Here is a 16,428-nt window from a genome sequence, read left to right on the forward strand (position 1 = left end):
TATGAAAACAAACACTACTAGAAACAAGCGGATAGTGAATACGAAGCGGACACAACAATGGGAGTGGGTATTGATTGGAACTTGAAAATCCTTTGAACCATAGAGGAAAACACAATCAAACCAACAAACTTAATCAATTTTAGCATGGTAAGAAAATAATATGATTAAGTCAATGACTTGGCATAGTATTATAGTAGTACCGGACAATTGCTCCTGGAGTCTAGTTGAGTACGTGCGTGATATTACAAAATGGGCCTCACATGGGTCATTCTGCTCATTGAGCCATTGTGTGTTGTTTGATAGTTGGGCCATAAAGCGGTCATAGGTCCACATTAAACATCCACGGAAATGAAAAAAAAATATTTTCAGGTATGTTTCGTCAAAAGACACTATTATGTTTTTTCCGTTCCGTGTAAAAAAATCGTTTGCATTTTTGTTTTGGAAAGTTTCATTTCTGCTTTCACATTTCGGCTCCATTTTCGTTTTCCCTCCGAAAATGCGGAATGTTTTTACTCTGTTTTCATATTTGGACCCAACTCAGAGAAAGGGGGAGTACTTTGACGTGAATGCGATTAAGTTCTCCTAGTATTATTATACCCCGATAAAGAAAGGTAAATGTTTCCAAATTAGGCAAGCCGTGCTTACAACCGTAGGATAAATCCTCCCATCCCACATGCCTTTGAAAGTTTGAACGAGTCCACGTGCATTTTGTACTTTTCAAACGACCCGACCCTCTCACCAACTCCCGGCTGCCAGCCTGCCACATCGACTCGATTCTCTCCAGCCTCCACATACATACGCGCGCGCGCCCGCCCTCATGGCGGCGGTAGTACGCGCCGGTCAGAGACAGAGCGCAACGGCCATGGACCTTGGAGCCGGCGGCCTCCTAAGATGAGAGGGACGGCCCCCGCACGGTGGTTTCGGTGCCTATGGACTCCGTCTTCGCGCTCGCGGCCGTGCCCCGGGCGCTCGTCCTGGAGCGCGCGGCGGCGCGCGTCCCCGGCTGCCTCTACCTCTGCCTCTGGGCGCCGGTGACCGCCCAGCTCCCGTCCAGGTTCGTACGCCGCGCTGCGGCGCCGTTGGTCTTCTCGAGTCTTTCTGTCCTTTGCTCTTTACGGCGTATTTTGCTGCGGTGCTCGCCAGCCATTTGTTCTGCTTGGACGCGTGGATCGGCGGCGGCGGTGCTCGCGCACGGGCGAGCTTCGAGGCGTACCGGGGAGCGCTCTGCGCCGTCGTAAGCGGGTACGCATTGCAATGCACAGCTCGGTCCTCAGCTTCTTCGAGACCCATTCTCTCTGACGATGGCTGGTCGAGCATGCAGGTGCGTGCCGGGGTGGGCGTACAGGGAGGGCCGCGCGTACGTGGAGCTGCCGGAGCCGGACCTGACGGCGTCGGCGTCGCTGCAGGTGCAGCAGCAGTTCTACCATGTCAGTCAGCGTCTACGAAAACTTCTCTTCCATCTTGCAGTTGCAGACCATCGATTGCGATAGTTCGGTCTGCGTTTGAACTTTGAAGCTGATGGCTGACCTTTTGCTCGTTTCTCTCTGTTTGTCCCTGCAGGAAGCCGGCACGAAGGTACGTACATCAACGGCGACGCCTCATTGTTTTTACGCATTGCGTCAATGGCGCATATATTCATTTGTACATGGGTTGATCTGGTGATCACGGCAGATGGCGGTGTTCATGGGCTGCGAGAGCGGCGAGATCGAGATCGGGCTGTCGACTACATCGGTGGCAGCGGCGGCGGTGGCGGACCACGTGCACCAGTCCTTCCTGGAGGACCTCCTCCAGCTGCCGCCGACAGGGCTGTCGTCCTCGTCCTCCCCCGTGCCGTCACTCTCCATCGGGAGCCCGGAGTACTCCTCTCTCATTCGCGCAATGGCGACGCCGGTAGCAGCGGCGGGCGAGCCATCCACGCGGCCACCGATGATGCAGGCGTCGCCGCTGGCCGGCTTGCTCGCGCCGATGGCCGAAGCCGACGATTATGCCTTAATGGCGCAGGCAATGCTCGCGGTCACCCCCTCCTCCGGTCCGTCGAGCACCTCCACGCTGCCGCCTCCGCCGTGTCCGCCCTGGCTGGCCAGCCACCGCTCGTCGCCGCGGCGGACGACGGCGTTCAAGCCGTATCGCGCGGCGCTCTCGCCAAGGGCGCGGCCGCGGCCAGGCGCGCCGGGGCAGAGGATGATGAAGGCGTGCATCTCCCTCCTGGCGAGCGTGCACACGGCAACGCGCAACCGGACGGAGCTCGCCACGGCGCGCCACGAGGGCAGCAGCGCGCCGTCCACCACCAGCCAGCTGCACCACGTGATCTCGGAGCGGCGCCGGCGCGAGCGGCTCAACGACAGCTTCCAGACACTCAGAGCTCTGCTCCCTCCCGGTTCCAAGGTACGACTCCAAAGTCCAAACCCAAGATCATCTCGCCATGGATGCACGATTCACAGCAGCATCTCATCGCGATCGTTCACTCCATTCGTTCTGCAGAAAGACAAGGCCAACGTCCTCGCGAGCACGACGGAGTACATGGCGAGGCTGGTATCCCAGGTGTCCCAGCTCAGAGAGAAGAACCTGCAGCTCGAAGCGCGGCTCGGCCTGAACCAGAGCCCAGGCTTTGACCCCTCGGGGAAAACGGTGGAGGTGGAGGTGACCACCGGGGCGTCGACGTCGACGTCGGCGACGCCAGGTCAGCAGTCGCGGGAGGTGAGCGTGCGGGTGACGGTGCGGGCGGAGTGCGACATGTCGGACTTGCTGACCCCGCTGCTCGCGCGGCTCAAGGACGCCGGGTGTTTCGCCGTGCTGTCCGTGGAGGCGAGACAACAGAGCAGCGCGCTTGCACGGGCCAGCCTCACATTGCGGATCGCGGTAAGAGCTCGTACGGTCGTACCGCTTCGTTTCCTCCGTATGGTCGCATGTGTTGCGCTTTTTTTTAACACATAAGCGCTCGTATACACGCGCATACACTCACCCTTGTAAAAGCATACACGTACATCTTATCCTTATGAGCACCTTCGAAAGACTGAGCCGACATATTATCTTGAGATTTACGAAGTCATCGTAGGCACCTCGTCGTCGACGGAAACGTCTCCTTCCACTGAATGCGCATCACCGAAAATCCTGAAACAAATCCAGAAATAAATGCGCACACCAAGATTTGAACCCTGGTGGGTTGGGGATACTACAGTCCCTCTAACCATCCAACCACAGGTTCGCATGTGTTGCACTAGTGAGTAGAGTTCAACTAACATTTCGTTCCCAAATACTCCCTCCGATCCATATTAATCATCATTGATTTAGTAGAACGTTTTGGATTTTGCATAGCCTCTCGTGAGCAACTTTGACCTCCTCTCTTTTAACTATGTACATGGAATATTGTTTTTTTAATATTTTAAAATTATTTTTCAAGACAAATATAGCGCTATACAGTTTTTGGGGTATACCATGTGAATGACACGCTTCTTGGATGGGTGGTTTATGTTATAATCCACCAAATTTAATCCAACGTTAAAAAAAATTATATTGTTAGATTCCTACTGGAAATAAGTCTTGGATGGTATAATTATTTGACACATGCTCCCTTCCTTCAGGATCAATTAAAAAATCTCCTCAACTAAGACAGATGGAGGGTGATGAAATGTATTTCGTAGTTTGCAAAAGTACTCAATTAGCGCACTCATTTTTCTTTACTAACGTATTAATTTATATTAACTACAACACATGCATGAGTGGCAGAGCAGGAATTTACATGTATTTGTGAGTTTTCATTTAGGGGTGTTTGTTTCTAGGGACTTTTTTGTGTAGGGACTAGAAAAAGTCCCTCTTAGAGACTTTTTTACCAAACGGGAGGGACTTTTTAGGGACTAAACTAGGCATTTGGGACTAAATGAAGAAGACTCTCAAGGAGAGTCTTTTTGGGACTTTTCCAACAATGCCCCTCCATGCACCCATTGGCCCGCCACCCCATGGTGTTATTTAATTGTTATTTTTTTATATACTAGGGGCAACATGGTCATTTTATAACCTCTAAGAAGGGACTAGGGACTTTTTAGTCTCTGGAAACAAATAGGGAGGGACTTTTTAGGGACTATGGACTTTTTAGTCGGGACTAGAAAAAGTCCTAGGACTAGAGAACCAAACACCACCTTAGGCTGGCCATAGTGGGAGTAACATAACCGATAACATGCACTTGGGACTAGCAAACATGCTTATGTGACACACAATTAAAGAAGAAAGAGAGGGTTAGAGTAACATATGTTGATACCGTGTCATGTTAAATGTTATGCTACTTTGTGTCATGCATGACAATAAATATGATCATCTGTGATACTACTTTATGATACTATGCATTATAAAAGTAGTATTATACACTAGTATCATATGCATGATACTAGTATATGATACTTCTCACTATGACTAGCCTTAATCCTTGCATGTAGCAATTTAATGTGCATCAAAATCCAAACATGTGATATAGAGCAATAAAAATAGGACTAACAAATTAGAAAAGCAAAAAAGAAACAAAAGAGATATAATCTTTCAAACGGAAAGGAAGGAGTACACCACATTTTATTACTCAAAATCCTTAGTCAAAGATAAATTTCAGAACACACACGGAGAAGTATTACTCCCATATTTTCCGGTTTATAAGGCCCACGCATATTTCTAGATCAACAATTCAACCTAGTATGTAATACGAATTGTATATTGCGAAAGTTACTTCGTTAGAAAACGTAACATTTGAATATTTATAATGTTATATTTTTGTGATACGTAACTCATATTTTGTTGGTGAAATTATCAATCTAGGAAATTTTGTGGGCCTTACAAACCGAAAAGGAGATAGTACTAATATTTAATTTGGTGTGGGGTTGACTAGCTTTCATGCTCGACAGGAAGGGAAAATTAGCGTGATTGACCTCAGCTAGACCATTTTTACGGAAGATTCGAAGAATCTAGACTAGCCAGCGACTACGCTGATGAAAGCTGTGCTAGGTCAAAGTTAGTTTTCCTGAGAACCGGACACGCGTCAAACCAGCATTAAGTTAATCCGGCTGTTTGAATTGGTTTTACGTTTTAGTAGACATGACTCGCTTTTGACCAGTTAAACAATCATATATAGCTGAATATACTCCTGCCTGAATTACACACGTTTCCAAGCCTTCAAGGCTCCATTGCCATGTGGCCACGAATTATGACCAAGAAACTGGATATGTGACCAAGTAAAACCAAGCAAAGCAGCAGAGCCATCGCTCTTCCTTCAGGCATTCTCTTCAACCAGGTCTCACTTTTCACTGCCACAAGTAAAATACTTTCTTCAAACCGCGCTGCGAATTAGCCATGGTCTTCTTTTAGCCAGCTGCCATGCCTTCTTGATCCGGTTTAAGAAAAATGCAGACTTGATGCAATATCATCATCAAGGAAACATCTGCCGTAGTTAGTTTCTTAATTGATGTGTCTTTCCGACACTGACAATGACAGAGTATTATTTCCTCCGTCTCATAATATAAGACGGAGGGAGTAGATACGTACGACAGTGATCAAGGAGTTCCAGCGACCTGGCATGACTGGGTTAATTTAAACTGGACATAGACGCGGTCAGGGTACTTACCGATGAAGCTTATTAACCGGAGGCTGACGAACCTTTCAAATGTTGCTGCAGGAGGCTGGCGACGACGCCGTCGACGCGACACGGCTCGAGGAAGCTCTGGCGAAGGTCGTCGAGGACGCGGTGACGAAGACGCCGCCGCCGGTGCCACCCCCAAGGTCGCCGTAGGCAGGATGTTGGTATTGAGTATTGTCCGTGTCAGGGAGCCCGAGAAGGAGGCAGGAAAATGACTGTGTTTGGTCGCAATGGCGGCCTCTCTTTTTTTTTCTTTCTCTCGTCTTTTACCCATGTAGCATTGTTGTTGAGTTTTGGTAGTGTCGGGTCAAGATTGAAGGCCTCCTATTTTAGTGTAACGTAGTCCTCGGCTTGCTGATAGCTAGTACAGTAGTTACTTGTCGTCTATGCAAGGCCTGATGTTGCAGTTTTGACATGAGATGAATCGGTTTTCCGAATTTTCCTTTTTGCTGGCACCAGAGTTGGTCAACTTCCTGCACAGTATATGAGTCGGCTCTAGGCACTGACGAATTTTGTTTGAAAGGAGTAGCCTGGCATCAAATTCGAGCACTGGATGATGAAGCTCGGTGGTTCAGTGCCAACTACCAAGATGGTCACCCCTAAAAAAACTACCAAGATGGTTTCCTGGCAGCTTCAACTATCTGTTTCTTTCCGCCGAGAGCTGTCATGATTCTAAAAGGGAAGGAACCAGAGTTCCAAGTAGCAGGAATTACAAAACAGATACCATCCAACAAACCGATGATGAAAGCCCCAAAAAATGGTCTTGTCAGGAAAGCCGGCATGACAAAAAAACATCATACTATATCTCTTCTTGATAACCTTCAAGATCTATACAGTGCAGATTCTTCAAGCAGTATTTATTGGCTTCCCACAAGAAAATAGTAACTGAAACCCGTATAGTATATAGTATAGTTTGACGATGGGGATCAACGGCGATCTCCGGGTGTTATCTCTCTTGTCATCATGGCGCTCTCAGCTTCCCTGTTGCGTAATCTTCTTGGAAACAAAGGCCTTATGACAGTATGTACAAGGTGACAAGACTTTTTGTGATTTATAGTACATGCTAATATGACAGAACTGTAAACCTCTTCTTACACACTATACATCCAGTGGATGTGGATGTGCCCTTCAGTTTGAACGCTTGTGGGTGGCAGAGGCTCCTCTTTTAGTCTGGCTGGCTACCTAGCTGTATCAAGTCCTTCTGTGAGAGATTGGTAATCGAATCTGCGATTACACGTGCGCTCGACTTCATGTAGCCTCCTGAGAAGGGGTGGGTGGGGCATGAGCAAATCGGTATGTCATTCGCAGAAAGGAACAAAAAACACAGAGTGCAGGAGAAGCCGCTCACCTGATGTCATCATGACAAGTGGAATGTTCTGATCTTTTGCAAATCTGAACACCTTCTCATCTCTGATAACCACACCTTCAGGGCTTATCTAGAATTTGGGGAGAAAGCATGCAGCAGCAGTATAACAGTATAACACTAATTAGTGCAGGGAACACAAGCAAAACAAAGGCAATAATATGTTGTTTATAAGTATTTATTGTTTATTATACTTCTGCGCCCAATGATTTATTTTCCAGTTTACTGTTGTAGGCAGAAAATTCTAGCTTAGGAAGAGAATTATTGAAACATACCAAGTCATGTTGCAATTATGCGTTCATGGTTAAGTTCTGTAATCTTTAGGATAATAACATTAGAAAAATTATGCAGGTTGCACCTACATTCTGCACAGGGAGTTACTTATGGACCTGATCTTTGTCAAAATATTGAGTTGATCAGAGAAGTACCTTCAAGTTGCCCAATGGATCACCATCCAGGATGTCTGTCCCAGCATTATAAATAATAAGCTGGGGCTGGAATCTAGTTTGGGCGACCTGCAAACAACATGCTCCAAAAGGAATTCTAAATAGCGTTTGGTAAAAATAATTATATTTAAATTGCGGACAACAAGAATTAATAGTTAAAGGGAAAGTGCCAACTGCTTTGAACTCATCATATATTATTTTCCCATTTCAAACCTCCTTTTCAGTTGAAGATAGATGCAAATAACTTCATTCAATACCATCGATGCTTTTATATCACATTCTAAAATAGTATATTAAAAGTCACCTCTACATCCAGTTTAGTATAAGCTTCAGAACATAAATCATGTCATATACTCCCTCAATCCATAACAAACTGTAAGACGTTTTCTATGTCCTATGCAAAACCAAAAAACGTCTACATCTTGGTACAGAGGTAGTATAATATATGGCACCTAACATAACATCTTTCACCTATTTGTCCCTAAGAATTGCAGTGCATAGGACAACTCCATTTATAAATGCAAATATTAGCGAGCACCCCATCTATAATAGTGTGAAGGTACCTTCAAAGCCTTGTCAAGCTGATCCAAGTAATCATCTGTTTCTGTCCCACTCTGAAAATGCACAATGGTGCACTCAACTCATATTTGAATTAAATGAAGAAAAATATGATCAACAGCTTGCAAAGTCCAACTTACAACTAACTCAACTTTCTGATCAATATATCGCTTAGCAGCATGATCCTAAAATAAAGTCACATCAGTTCACATAGAACATAAGAAATATTACTAGTACTAAGTAAAACGGAATGATAATACACAATGACTGAAGTTAAGGCTGGTGACAATAACAACAGACTAATCTTCGAAGAGTGGGTGTCATAGATATCATAGCAACACTAAAAATTGATTTATGTACACAGCTGACTGCTGTTCTTTTAGTTCTGGTAAATGCCTATTTGTACCGAACTCTTCTCCTTTTCAATGAAATGAAACGCAAAATCTTTTTGCGTTTTCTCGAAAAAAGAACTGGATGGTATCTTCCAAAACATGATGTAGAATATGCATTTATGGGATAGGGAAGAAAACTTATGCTCAACACCAGGACACGGACAAAAATTCTTGATAAATAACCTCTACACCATAAGCAATCCTTAACCACATATTGCATAAGGGTAGTCAGAGCATAACCACCAGCAGCAAAAAATTGACGTTCCACAGGTGTGACAAGAATTCTAGATTGTGGTTCTTACAAACGGATAAATTCCAGCATTGTACATGTCCAAAATGTAAACCCTTCCTGCAAGTGAAAATCGGCATCACTGTGTCATCGTAGTGAAAACAAAATGCATACGAGAACAAAATATATGACATACCATCATGAGCAAAATCCTTCTCATGACCATTTCCTTGGTGAGCATCCAGATCTATGATCATTACTCTGCAAGTATTTAAATGGGAATAGGTGCTTATGAAGCTAAAATAGTTAGTAAGCAATGTACATATTGGTTTGCATCCTTGCATTCACTGCCCACACATGTACTAGGTAACTAGCCAAGCAGCATAAGGTGCTTGCGAAGATGCGAACAAGCATAGCAAAATCCCTAGGGAATAAAGCAAGATTGGCATGACAGAGGATGCTTACCAACACAGATATTTGACAGAATATATTTACAGCTGTCAGGCAAGCACATATGTTATATAAGCCAAACAAATAGTTTGCAGAGATTAAAGGAACATAGTTTCTACAGCTACAGTCCAGCCAGTATAGGCTTCTCACCTTGAAATATCCAGACGGACAAACGCAAACTGAATGCAGAGCGTAATATCAGCGTATGCACAAAATCCACCCCCTTCCTCCGCCGAACAATGGTGAAACCCTCCACCGACATTAATCGCCCATCCTCTCTCAAGCGCAAGTTTAGCTGATAAAATGGACCCACCCACCTATGGAAGAAAGAACTAGCTTACAGAGTTTCCCTGGCAGTGGTACCCAAATTATGCACCTGGTACTTCTCAGTACAGACGGGAGCACCGAATCACGAGAGATCACCTGTTTCCGGAAGGGGTACAGTAGCCTTTGCTGTACGAGCCAATTAGGAATGAGCGTTAATGGAGGAACCTGAGATAAAACATCTCGTTTAGCAAACCGTGCCATCGTAATTTGCTACTCCCTCCGTTCATAAATATAAGACGTTCTAACTTTTTTTTTCTGAATCGAACGTATATAGACATGCTTTAGTGTGTTTGTTCACTCATTTCAGTACGTATGTAGTCTTGTGAACGGAGGGAGTATCAAACTATCAATCAGGCCACCAATTCAACTTCCCCTGAGAAACTAGTACCTCTACAATGGCTGCAACCCTGAAGCTGCTCTTGAGGCTGTTCAAGTATGCCTCCGTGTGAACCTGGCCAAGCAGAGCCATGGAACAAACTTAAAGGGTATCAGACAGTATGAACCAAGTGAAAACAGATTGTTTCCTACCACCAGCAGGTCTTCCCTGGAAGCCTCCAATGGCTCCACCACTCGGTTCTTCTCCAGGTGGCCTTCTTTGGTGAGGAACCTGCATATGCGGCCCCATTTGGAGGAATCGAACGGGTGCCTGCACATCACAGGACGCGCGTAAGCCATGGTCCGATGCACGTCTACGCAGCTAGGCAGACGGTGGAGGAGAGGCGGGAAGCAGGGCAGCTCACATCTTCTCGATGCCGAGGAAGGCGATGTCGTACGCCGTGGAGTAGACCACCGGAGCCTGCCAGGCAACCGCAGCCACGGATTAACGGGTGATCGGGGGTGAACGGAGGAGCGTCTCCCGGACGGACGACTGACCTTGGAGCCCGGCACGTCGAAGTAGAGCTTGCTGGAGATGATACGGTTGCGGCGGAGGGCGTCCGCCGGCGTGGCCCCCGGCACGGAGGCGCCGGCGGCGGCGGACGACGAGGACATCCCGGCCGCCGGCCTGGACGAGAGGGCTCGGGCGGGGATGGAGAGGGGGCGAATGGTCTCGCGGGCTCTGGGCTGGGAGTTGCGTTGTGTTGCCGCTTACCTCCCGCGGGGCAGAGGCGCCATGGCGATGGGGCTCGGGAGAATCAGAATCACTCGCTGGCGTGGCGGTGCTCTACTTTTTCTGAGAAAGTTCTTGTGAAGTTGGATATTTGCATTGCTAGCCCTCCTTCCCTTGCTTCACGGAATCTCTGGAGTTTGGAGCGCACGAATGCAATTTACGCGGAAGAACGGTGGCTGAATGTAAAATATCCACCGCCGCCGCCGAGGGGAAACTCGCTCTCGCTCCGCTGCCGCCGCTTCCATGGCGATCTCGAGGCCCCGAAGCCGCGGCGTCCCCCTCATCCCGCTGCTGCTCCTCATCCTCCTCGCGCCGTTAATCTACTCCGGTACGGCCCCGCGACGCCTTCCACCCCTCGATTCCAGCACACACACTGCGCGGTTCGCCCTGCTGACGATCCAATCTGGTGTCGCTTCTTGCAGTTTCCAGGCTGCGCTTGAGCTGGGCGCCGGAGAGGGAGCTGGGCATGCCGCCTCCCGCTCTGCCGAAGCGTCCCGACCGCCTCGTGCTCGGCCCTGCCGCCGGCCAGGGCCGCCCCGATCGCCTCCAGTGCCAAGGTTTCTCCTCTTAGTTTCGGTTGCTCGCATTGTGACTTGTGATTCTCATTTGCACTGTAAGCTCTAACTGCATTGTACCAGTTTGAAACAACTCCAAGGAGATTAGGAAACGAGAATCCCGTTATCAGTGCTTAAAGATTGTAACATGCTGTTCTGAATGTAAAATTGATCACGGTCTAGAATGTCCTGTGTATGCTTAATAGTGCCAGTTAATGCTGCAGGATACCACATAAGATTATTCATACTTCTGTAGCGTGAACGGAATCAGCATCTATTGTGTATCCACTGACTGCATTTTACCATTTTCTCCAGGACTTAAAGCTGTGAATAAGATAAGCTTGTCAAGTGAACCGGGAGAGCATGTTTCTTTTGTTACAGTATTCACAACCTATAGTTCTGACCCAGCTGGGGCTGGCAAACGGTCATCGGATGTTGTAACTGTTGGAAAGCATTTTTATAGCAAGGAGGAAAGGTCCATGGCCATTCTTAACACTTTCATCAGCTTCATACAGGTGGATCTTCCTTTTCCTCTTGTTTGTGCTGTCCACTAACTATGAAGATAATTGAATTTCTTATCATGTTGGGAATGATTCATAATCACTGTCAGCTAAGAGAATACTGAGAGTAGTTCAATGGTAGTAGAGAAAGAGAAGAAATTACAGCGAACACTGTAAATAGAACATTGATACCACTCTGACTCCCCTCTTCTTTTATGTAGTATGTTTGATTGCCTTCTGGCATATAAATTGAATCCTCAAAAAGTAGAAGGAACACATGATCTTCCTGCATTATCTATTGCAAGGATGTTTGCTTAACATCTGATCTTATTTATAGAACTATGTAGGTGTCAATGCCAAAAAGCAATGTGATAATATTGACTGATCCTAAATCCAAGTTGTCAATAAATCAAGGGAAGGCCTCAATACTGCCTATCGAGGGAAATTATTCTCGGGGCAACCTGATGCTTCAGAGGATCAAGTCCTACATTGTAAGTTTGTATGCTTCATGCAAACATCTTCCTGCATATGCTTTTTTCGGAAGTACTGGTTGCATGATTTGGAAATATTACTGCATGCAACCATCTGTATGTGTTAATTTTTTCAGAAGACTGATATATTTGTGTGACTGGTCCATATGTAGGCCTTTCTAGAGCTAAAACTTGAGGAGGTTGACCGTGTGAACTGTGTTCGTCATTTTGTTTTCACTGACTCTGATATGGCAGTGGTTGAGGATCTTGGACATATCTTCACGAGCTATCCTCATTGGCACCTTGCTCTTACTTTTCGTAATAACAAAGGCCAACCCTTGAACTCTGGATTTGTAGCGGTGAGAGGGACCAGAGATGGCATCTCTAAGTAAGTGAACATCTATGTAACAGATCTTGGTATGAAAACTTGGCATTGAGTTAAATAATTCCGTCATTTGCTTTCAGGGCTATCGACTTCTTCAACGAGGTTCTTAAAGCATACAATCTAAAGTATATGAAGGCGTCCCGCATGCTTGGTGATCAGTTAGCACTGGCATGGGTTGTGAAGTCTTATCTACCATCAGCCTTTGGGAAGTTTTCTAGGCATGAAACATTTACTGGTGAAGTCAATGGAGCATCTGTTCTGTTTTTGCCTTGTGAAGTTTATAATTGGACTCCACCTGAGGGTGCTGGACAGTTTCATGGTATGCCCTTGGATGTTAAGGTACAGTATGTTTCCTACTCTTAAGAACTTATTCTATCCATGTTCTCCTCGTGATAAAATTTAGCTTTGTTTAACCACTAGTTGCACAGTTATATTACTAGTACACTGCTTTTCATTGTTGCCACTTGTCCAGTGTTCCGCTTGCTGATTTTGGGGCATGTTAATATATCCAGCATTTTTTTCATTAAATATATGATAACATGCCAAATCTGATATAATGTTCTTAGGTTGTCCATTTCAAAGGTTCAAGAAAGCGTTTGATGCTCGAGGCATGGGATTTCTACAATTCAACCTCTCAATTATCTGATATGTTGTGCCTAATCTTGAAGAGTGGCAGAACAAAATATGACTTCTGAACCTTTTGTTCCACACTGAAGTTACTTCTGGTACTTTTTCTCTCCTTATAGACATCACAAGCTGGTTCAGCATTTTGTGCTTTATTTTCCTTCATCTTAGTTCATTCAACACAATTAGGACTTGTTCAGTTGGAAGAGGTTTGAAGGGGATTTAGGAGGATGAAATCCCCTACAAGTCAAAATCCTCCTCAAATCCTTTCCAATCCTCTTTGAGAGAGGTTTAACTGAACAAGGTTTAGTAGTCTTTGTTTACATTTTATTTTATATATGAAAGAAAACACAAAAGGATTTAGTTCATATTCACGAAGCCCTAGATTTTTGGGGCGGGTTTCTCCTTTTGCTCCTCAGCCCCCTTGTTTGTCTAATGCTTTATGTACGGCTTATAACTTGTTTACAGGTTTCTACAAAGTGTGCTTTGCTCTGAAACAGCCTTGTCTTCTTTTCACAGTTGATCCTTGTTGAGCACCATATATGTATCTATTTGTCACAGGCTCCAACTCTGCAGTTCTGAGTGATTACAAGAATTCAAGCGCCACATAATGCAAATAGAGTCATGAGGAACTCAGGTTGCGCAGAAGGAAAACAGGGTGATCCAGACTGTTGAGGGTAGCTCGGCAGTACGAGAGATTGGTGGCAAGGCTCCCCGTGGACGGTGGAGCATTCATACACGATATTGGTTAGGAGTAGCAGGGTGATCATGTAGGAACTCACCAGTTGTTTTGGTGATGGCTTTTAGTAGCTTTGTCACCCTAACCCTTCATCACTATTCATGCTGTAACAGTTTCTTGGTTGTGGCTGATGAGGCTACTGGAAAATTTTCACTTCCAGTACAGGTTGTTTTGACAAATGATGGTGCCTTTTTAAATGAGGAACGTCAGGCGGTACTCGATTCTCTTATCCTGTAGTTTTATGATGGCTTTTACCCAACGAAGCTAGTAATACATTTCCAAAGAATCTTTACCCAACGAAGCTAGTAATACATTTCCAAAGAATCTTTAACCAACGAAGCCAGTAATACATTTCCAAAGAATCTTTAACCAAGGAAGCCAGTAATACATTGTACTAAGAAAGAATAATATAATTGATTTAACCAAGGAATGTGATGACACACTGTAGCTTCGGTAAGATCATGCTAAGTCTCATGGTAGCAAGACCATACGAAGTTACCAACTCCTGATGTAATAACAGACACCACTACATATGATACGACCATGCTAACTCCTATACTGATGCTCATCACTGCATCCCTAGGTAGCTATGGTAAGATCATGCCATGTCCCGAGACTCGATGAAGGCGACGACGACGGTGGTGTCGTCCTTCTTCCCTCCGGTTTTATTCCGTCCGTGTTCCCGGGCGGCGACGCTGAAGGGCGTGTCCTGGGTACGCCTCGCCGCGGCGTAAGCCTGGCTGGCGATGATGTCGGCCATGTTTTTCGGCGTGAAGCTGAGCGCCTGGCCCGACTGCACGATCTTCTCCAGCATCGCGTCGAACACGTTGTCGAAGAGCCCGTCGGACGCGACCACCACCACGTCTCCTTCCTCCACGGCGATCTCGCCCACTGCCGCGTCGCTGACCTTGTTGCTGTCGTCGGAGTCGGAGCTGAGCTGGAACGGGCAGTTGAAGTAGCACTGCTGCGGCTGCGACCGGTGCAGGATCCGGCCGTCGCGGAACACGGCGAAGCCGCTGTCGCCGACGTACGCCCACCTGAGGACCCTGCCGGCGAGCGACACGATGACGGCCGTGGACGCCGCCGGCGTGCCGGACGCGGTCGTCTGCTGGTACGCCTTCTCCAGCAGCGCGTAGGGGCAGACGCCGCCCGGCGGCGGCGGCGCGGCGGAGGAGGACGCCACGACCTCCGACAGGGCGCTCGCCATGAGCCCGCGCGAGAACGCGGCGGCGTCCAGGCCCTCCAGGCGGCATCCCCCGACGCCGTCCGCGACGCCGATGACGCCGGCGTGGAAGAAGTGCGCGTCCTCGTCGTGCTCCGGCAAGTAGCACGACGCGGCGCTCATCCTCAAGGCCGCGCCCGTGGTGGGATTGCTCCGCCGCGCGCGCGGCTGCAGCTGCCGCGCCAGGGAGGCGGCGTAACTCGCGACGTCCTCGCGGCCAGCGGCGGCGGAGGGCGGCAGGCTCCCGAGGCGGATGCCCACGGCGATCCGGAGGGCCGCGTGGGTCCGGCTGCTGATCTCGCTTAGGGTTTGGCGGATCTGCGGCGGCGCCTCCATTGGCCTCGCTGGAGTTCTCGATGGATCGGGCGCGCGAGTCCTTTGCTCCCTCTGGCTTGGGGTTCTCGGGCGGTCGATGGATCGATCGAGTTCTTGGTCCTCCTGGCTTATTATACTACTCGCTCGCGATCGATCGCGCTAGGGTTCTTGGCTTCGCGAGCTCCCGCGTTTCTTCGCAGGCGCGCCAGCGCTTGCGGCTCCTCTTCGTATTCGAATTCGCGGGGCGGGAGTTGTTGGCTCTGCTTTGCCTTCGAGCTGACGCGCGTAGAAGCAGACCGTATAGGACTCGCTTCCGATACGGTACAGGAGTATCGTATACCGTAGGATGGGGTCACTGCAGCCTTTTTTTTTAGGATGTCGATATTGGTTGAACGTTCCCAGACCGAAATAGGAACGATTTCGGTTCGCGCCCTTTCCTGCAAATATAAAAACGGAGAAAAAAGCCAGTAGCGAAACATAATAAAAAGGCCATAATTTTGTTTTTCTTTGCTATGACAAATAAAAGCCATGTCTTTAAAAACCAGGAAATTTGCCATGGCAACTTAAACTAAAATTTGCAATGTGAATAAAAAGTATTTTTGCCATGACAAAAATGCAGTCCTTTTGCCATGGAAATAAATTAAAAAATGCTATGGCTATGCAAGTATATTTAAGATGCTACATAGTAAAAAAAATCATGTTCCGGAGATGTAAATTTGCCATCATACTTAAATTAAAATTGTCATCCTCTTCACAATAAATTTGCCATCTCCTTCGAGAGCCTCCTCAAGGCAATCCCATATTTCCTTTGCGGTTTTAAGGAGAGCAATGAAGTCACTATAGTCTTCGGTCACAGCGATGCGCAACATGTTGTGTGCGGTTGCATTGAGTTGGTCATCAATCGCTTCTCTTGGAGTGAGATTCATTGGATCCTTGGGGTTGAATCCATTAACCACAATCCACCACAGTTGGGTTGAAGCACTGCGCATGTAAGACTTCATATCTATCTTTCACTTAGCAAACGCATTAGCTTTCAAAGGGGGCGTATGCCCAACAAGATTAATGCGAGGGTGTTGCAAAGGTTGAGGTGAGTAAAAAGATTCCACGACATTGTACGTGGGAACTTGAGTAT

The 16,428-nt window shown here is 47.1% G+C and overlaps 4 protein-coding genes across 6 annotated transcripts; 2 read left to right on the top strand and 2 right to left on the bottom strand.

Moving 5' to 3' along the window:
- Positions 1-753: 753 nt before the first annotated feature.
- On the top strand, positions 754-6,484 carry LOC125524246 (putative transcription factor bHLH041). Its single transcript, XM_048689322.1, has 7 exons — positions 754-1,054; positions 1,144-1,242; positions 1,322-1,427; positions 1,561-1,575; positions 1,672-2,385; positions 2,482-2,859; positions 5,654-6,484. The coding sequence occupies exons 1-7, from the start codon at positions 930-932 to the stop codon at positions 5,765-5,767; spliced, it is 1,551 nt and encodes a 516-aa protein (XP_048545279.1). The 5' UTR covers positions 754-929; the 3' UTR covers positions 5,768-6,484.
- On the bottom strand, positions 6,396-10,540 carry LOC125524248 (histone deacetylase 2). Its single transcript, XM_048689327.1, has 13 exons — positions 10,253-10,540; positions 10,120-10,175; positions 9,908-10,025; positions 9,768-9,830; positions 9,476-9,544; positions 9,203-9,369; positions 8,799-8,863; positions 8,676-8,722; positions 8,122-8,166; positions 7,987-8,037; positions 7,406-7,492; positions 6,963-7,050; positions 6,396-6,874 (listed from the first exon to the last, which is right to left on the bottom strand). The coding sequence occupies exons 1-13, from the start codon at positions 10,367-10,369 to the stop codon at positions 6,780-6,782; spliced, it is 1,068 nt and encodes a 355-aa protein (XP_048545284.1). The 5' UTR covers positions 10,370-10,540; the 3' UTR covers positions 6,396-6,779.
- A 53-nt stretch (positions 10,541-10,593) lies between these two features.
- LOC125524247 lies at positions 10,594-13,988 on the top strand. Of its 3 annotated transcripts, none has more exons than XM_048689324.1 (8): positions 10,594-10,815; positions 10,910-11,044; positions 11,357-11,556; positions 11,889-12,032; positions 12,185-12,399; positions 12,477-12,735; positions 12,963-13,121; positions 13,489-13,988. In XM_048689324.1, exons 1-7 carry the CDS (start codon positions 10,731-10,733, stop codon positions 13,089-13,091), a joined length of 1,167 nt encoding a protein of 388 aa, XP_048545281.1. In that variant the 5' UTR covers positions 10,594-10,730; the 3' UTR covers positions 13,092-13,121; positions 13,489-13,988. The 3 variants fall into 3 exon arrangements, with proteins under 3 accessions (XP_048545281.1, XP_048545280.1, XP_048545282.1); XM_048689323.1 differs by having other exon boundaries at positions 13,540-13,988; XM_048689325.1 differs by having other exon boundaries at positions 13,582-13,988.
- Positions 13,989-14,066: 78 nt separating this feature from the next.
- Positions 14,067-15,505, bottom strand: LOC125524249 (putative protein phosphatase 2C 24). The gene has a single exon (XM_048689328.1). It carries the CDS (start codon positions 15,315-15,317, stop codon positions 14,358-14,360), a length of 960 nt encoding a protein of 319 aa, XP_048545285.1. The 5' UTR covers positions 15,318-15,505; the 3' UTR covers positions 14,067-14,357.
- Between the last annotated feature and the right edge of the window lie 923 nt (positions 15,506-16,428).

This window comes from Triticum urartu, chromosome 7, assembly GCF_003073215.2.
Source record: "Triticum urartu cultivar G1812 chromosome 7, Tu2.1, whole genome shotgun sequence".
Classification (NCBI taxonomy): domain Eukaryota; kingdom Viridiplantae; phylum Streptophyta; class Magnoliopsida; order Poales; family Poaceae; genus Triticum; species Triticum urartu.